The following is a 5,765-nucleotide window of genomic DNA, read 5'->3' as shown; positions in this document are numbered from 1 at the left end:
TCTGGCAAACTTTCCTGCCCAAATCCCCGGTTTTTTTTTACCTTTCCAAGGGAGTTCTGCCCTTCCCGGCTGCAAACTGTCTCACCAACTGAGTAATTTTGCCAATTCGGTGTGGTGTTATTAGTTTCAGCTGATTACTCCATTTGCTCTGGGACACGACCTGGGACGTGTCTGCCTATATCATCGCCCTCTTGTCTTCACCAACTTCCGTATTTCTCTTCTGTCTTTTAACAGGACCTTCAACATCACAAGTAAAAACAGAGCAAGAAGCCCCAACAATAGCACACACCTCAAAGTTGGATTCAGAAGGTATCATTTTAATTTTATAATTTGGTGATTTAAAATAACTTGCAGAAGTTACAAATCCATCCATAAGAACGTAAGAAGCACAGAATTATCAGGCCCCCAACCAGAGAGTCCTCTTTTGACCTTTTTAGACTAGGACTAGGTCACGGGCTAGTTAAAGTCAGTGACCAAGGCATTATTTCTAGGGCTTGGTGTCAAGGCTCATGGGTCATGTAAGAAACTGAGCCAAAAGGTAAAGTGCTTTTAAATTTGAGTTAAAATTGAATTTTGAAAGGGGAGAAAACAATATTTTCCAGTGGGGTTAGGAAGCAGCAAAATTGGGTATTCATACTCAGTTCATTCTATGACATTTACTGTATGCCTACTGGCATTTATTATATACCTACTGTATATTGGGCAGAATATAAAGATGAATAACTCCATTATACCATCTCAGAACTTAAATTCTAGTGGGTAAAGTAAAATATAAATAAAGGGAAAGGAATCAATATTTATTGAACATAAGCTACAGTCCTCAAACTGCTAAAGGTCATGGAAGCTTCTTATCCCAAAATATGTGATCTCCATCTTGGTCTTCCCAGCCATTTAGGAGGTGATTTTAAATCAATTCCTTCAAGGTCTAGACTAATTCACCATACCACATTCTATTAATAATTTTTCCTATTCTTTTTTAGCACATGGAGTGCCACAACAGGAAGAAAATGGTGAGAGTCCACATGATATAACCAAAGCTCCCTGCTCCCCACAGAGTTCCAGGCTGGGGATGGTGCCCCAGGTGATGGGTATCCTGTGGGTCCAGGCTGGGCCAAATCTTAGAGAGGACCTAGGGACATGCTGGGTACACTGCCTGGAACCTGGATGTACTATTTCCCTATCCCTTCCTGAAGAAGGGAGATAGATGAGGAAACAGAGAGAGGGTCTCTGGAGCAACACAGAATGACCTGGCATAGAACCAAAAGTCCATCTCTCTACTCAACCTTTGGTATAGGGACTCTCACATTTAAAGAGTGTCTAGTCGGTGGCTGGGTTCCCTGATGTCTGGGAAGCAGGACTTAGCCAGAATGCAAGAGATCACTAATGACACCTGGGTAAGGAATAAGTTAGCCCCTACACCTGGAGCCCTTAAAGACATTACATTTTTATTAAGGGGGGGTTTGTTGAATCTTATGAGGGGAAAGGACAAGGGAGAATCCTTATAGTAGTAGAATCCCAACTTGCATACATCACTTCACAAAACAAAAGCCCTGCAATTAACCAGGCCATCCTATTAGATAATAATCTAGGCACTGTGCTCTGTTATCTCACAGTATGGTGGGCGTGAGGGGAGGCGGGGTAGATCAGAGCTTTGATCCCGATACACAAGTGGCTTATCAAACAAACTCTTTCAGACTCTACACTCTGCATTCCAGCCACCCCACCGCCACCCCAGAAGGGTACAGATCAATTGAATTTATTTTACTCCATTTCCGGTAAGGCAGTGGTTCTCAACCTTGTGGCCCTTTAAATACAGTTCCTCATGTTGTGACCCAACCATAAAACTATTTTCGTTTCTACTTCATAACTGTAATGTTGCTACTGTTATGAATCATAATGTAAATATCTGATATGCAGGATGGTCTTAGGCGACCCTGTGAAAGGGTCGTTCGACTGCCAAAGGGGTCGCAACCCACAGGTTGAGAACCGCTGAGGTAAGGGAAAGTGTCAGGAGCTGTACTGCTCAGACTTTAATATGTAGAGAAAGAACCAGGGATCTTCTGCTTATTCTGGGCTTTTCTTGTTGCTCTCTTTCTAATTCTTTAAGTTATAGAGTTAGATGATTTATTACCATTGTTTCTTGTTTTTTGAGGTAGGCCTGTAGAGCTATAAACTTCCCTGTCAGGACTGCTTTCACTGTGTCCCATAGATTTTGGATTATAGTTTTTTCATTGTCATTTGTTTCCAGGATGTTTTTAATTTCTTCTTTGATCTCTTTGGTAACCCACTCATTGTTTAATAGCATGCTATTCAGCTTCCAAGTGTTTGGATTTTTGTTGTTGTTTTAAGTGTAGTTTATTTCTAATATTATGCCATCGTGGTCTGAGAAGATGCTTGATATGATTTCAATATTCTTGAATTTGGAGAGAGTTTGCCTGTGACCCAATATGTGGTCTATCTTTGAAAATGACCCGTGTGCACTTGAGAAGAATGTATATTCCATGGCTTTCAGGTGAAATGTCCTGAAGATGCCAATTAAGTTCATCTGATCTAGTGAAACATTTAGGATTGCTGTTTCTTTGTTGATTTTTTGTCTAGAGAGTTTATCCAGTAATGTCAGTGGAGTATCAAAGTCCCCTACTATGACTGTATTGTTGTTAATCTCTCCCTTAATATCTTTCAGGAGTTTTTTTATGTAGTTGACTATATTGGGTGCATATATGTTTATGCACCAGCGTTATATCCCCTTGTTGTAATGATCCCTTTAGTATTATGAAGTAGCCTTCCTTATCTCTTGTTATGGTCTTCATTTTGAGGTCTAATTTGTCAGATATAAGTATTGTTTCTCCAGCATTTTTTCCATTTCCATTTGCCTGGAAGATATTTTTCCATCCCTTCACTTTTAGTCTGTGTGAGTTCCTTGTTCTCAGGTGGGTCTCGTAAATAGCATATATATGGGTCATGTTTTCTTATCCATTCAGCAACTAGATGTCTTTTGATTGGAACATTTAGTCCGTTTAAAGTTATTATTGATAAGTACATGTTTGTAGCCATTTTTATTTTTTGTGCCTGTGTTCCTTCTTCCCTTTTTATTTCTTCTTTTTGCACCAGTCCCTTTAGTGTTTCTTGCCTTGCTGGCTTGGTGGTGATGACTCTCTTAGCCTTTTTTTGTCTGTGAAGCTCATTTCCCCTTCAATTTTGAATGATAGCCTTGCTGGGTATAGTATTCTTGGATTCAATCTCTTGCTTTGCATCACTTTGTAAACTTCCTTCCATTACTTTCTGGTCTGATGTGTTTCTGTTGAAAAATCATTTGATAATCTCATTGGATATCCTTTGTACATAACTTTTTGTCTCTCTTTTGCAGCCAATTTTAAGATTCTCTCTTTGTCCTGGACAGTTGCCATTGTAATTACAACGTGTCTTGGTGTGAGTCTTTTCAGATTCATCTTGTTTGGGACTCTCTGTGTTTGTGTGACTCTTTTCTCCCCCACATCAGGGAAGTTTTCTGACATTATTTCTTCAAATAAGTTTTCTAACCCTTGTTCCTCTTCCTGTCATTCTAGTACCCCTATTATTCATATGTTGCTTTATTTCATGTTGTCCCAAAGGTTCCTTAGGCTTTCCTCTTGTCTTTTAATATTTTTCTCCAATTGTAGTTCAGTTTGGGTGTGTTTTGTTTCCCTGTCTTCTAATTTGCTAATTCAGTTCTCTGCTTCTCCTAGTCTACTGTTGAAACTTTCCATAGTGTTTTTTATTGCAGCTATATTATTCTTTATTTCTTCTTGAGTCTTACATGAGTTGTTAGTTTTTTCATCTATCCGGTTTACGAACTGTATGGCCGTTATTCTGAATTCTTTTTCTGACATATTGCATGCCTCCATTTCACTTAGCTCCTTTTCTGGCAATTCCTCCTTTTCTTTCCTTTGGGGGGTATCTTTGTCTGCCTACTTTTGCTCTCACCAAAGGAACTAGGTGTCAAGTCATGTGGGGGCTGCTCCTCAGGCGGTCGTGGCAGTGGCTGCTCCTCAGTTGGCCACAGCTCCTCTGGTTGGTGTTGCTTGCATGGTTGCTTGCAGCAGTGGTGGCTGCTCTGGCTGGGGGGAGGGGAGGTGTGCAGCTTGTGCAGCTGCTGCTCCTCAGATGGGGACAGGCTGCACGAGGCTCCTGCTCCTCAGACAGAGGTGGGCTGCTCGAGCAGCTGCTGCTTGTGTGGTCATGGCACCCTGGGCTAAAGCATTGGACCAGCCAGAGGGTAGTGTGCTTCTGAACTCACAGGAGCCTGTGGCCAGGGTGGCTGAGTCTCAGTGACCGTGGGACTACAGCCAAGGCAGCAGGTCCCTGGCTGAGGTGGCTGTAGAGTCCTGGGTGGTGTCTGAGGGCATCCTGGGTGGAGGTGAGGCTGCTCTCTCAGTCACAGCAGCTCTCCCCTTCAAGAAGGCATGGCCTCTGCAGTAGAGCCGGCCACCCCAGGATTCTTTGTAATGGTAGCAGAGGCTGCCTGGTTAGGCGAGCCTAGTCTGCCTGCCCCTGAAAGTCCTGCGGGATCTAACTGTCCCTCACTCATGTGCACACGCACACACCCCACACCTCCACACACTCCCCTTTCGCTCCCTCATTCATTCATGCTCTCTCCCTCACTGCAGCCATCTTCCTGCCTCTGTAGTTGTGTCTGGAGTGTTACTGACCCATTTGTGGGTGGAGTCTCCTCTCCTGGTGTCTGGTTATGTCCATATTGGCCACAAAGGTACCCAGCAAACTGCCCAACCTGAGCCCCTCAAAGGACTCAGCCAGGGCTGGCCCAGTACACAGGTCAGGGGAGCTAGTGGGCTGTGTTGACCTCGCATGGGTACACGCCGCCAGCTACCCCAAGATTTGTTCTTAATCAGATGTGGGGAAGACACACTCCACTTTAGGGAATTCTATATGCCAGGCACCTACCTACATTGGCACTGCTCCTCTGAGCCACCCGGAAGAGGAGGCTTCTTGTCCCCATCACATAGGTGAGGGGAGTAGAGGGAAAGGGCTGCATGCCATGTGGAAGTGACCAGTTCTTGTGTGACAGACTGACACTCCCCTCCCCCACCTCACCAAGCCTCCCATAAAGCAATTTCAGGAGAAAATAATGATCTCACTCCAACAAAGACAGGGGTTGATGGAAATCCTCAAAGGGAAAGTTGATGAGGAATAAGCTTTTCCTTCTCATTCAGGCCCAGATATGCCTGATATTGTGTATTTACTGTGCTTGTCTTGATAGGTCAACAATGCCATTGATGTTAGTAAGGTTAATTATGTCAAGTCAGACACTTGTGAATACTGCTGTTCAGTATTCAGGACTGCCAAGTCACCTTCTTCCCCTAATAAACACCTCCTTTCCCCCTCAACTTAACTGTGTATTATTTCATAAAGCCTGTTCAAGTAGGGCAACCGCAAACGATGGGGATTGGCTACACTCTCAAGGCCAGCGCCAGGCTCTTATTCTCAGTCTAGGGCAGTGATGCTCAAAGTCTTCCCTGGAGGCACTGCCACTCTGGCCCTGCTGCTCCTCATGTCTCCTCTCCCCTGACAACCCAAAGGAGCTCCCTGACTTGCATTCCCTTGGGTTCTTGCTGGGTTTTCCTGGATGGCTTTTTCAAACTTCTCTTAGTCGTGTCCAGTTGGGGGACATCCAGTGTTTTGGGGACCGAGCTGAAAGAGGCCCTAGCTTTTGCCAGTTGTCAGTACCACAGTGGGATGATGTGTTCCTGTGGGAACTCCAGAAAAGA

General features: G+C 44.0%; 1 protein-coding gene across 1 annotated transcript in view; it reads left to right on the top strand.

Moving 5' to 3' along the window:
- The window catches only part of ERICH6B (glutamate rich 6B), a 66,400-nt gene that overhangs the window by 21,675 nt on the left and 38,960 nt on the right, over nucleotides 1-5,765 (top strand). Inside the window, exons 4-5 of the mRNA XM_015559680.1 lie at nucleotides 235-309; nucleotides 981-1,088. Coding sequence (XP_015415166.1) covers nucleotides 235-309; nucleotides 981-1,088 — 183 coding nt within the window. The remainder of the gene's footprint in view (nucleotides 1-234; nucleotides 310-980; nucleotides 1,089-5,765) is intronic.

Source organism: Myotis davidii, unplaced genomic scaffold (genome assembly GCF_000327345.1).
Source record: "Myotis davidii unplaced genomic scaffold, ASM32734v1 scaffold533, whole genome shotgun sequence".
NCBI lineage: Eukaryota > Metazoa > Chordata > Mammalia > Chiroptera > Vespertilionidae > Myotis > Myotis davidii.
This window is presented reverse-complemented; position numbering and strand designations above follow the sequence as displayed.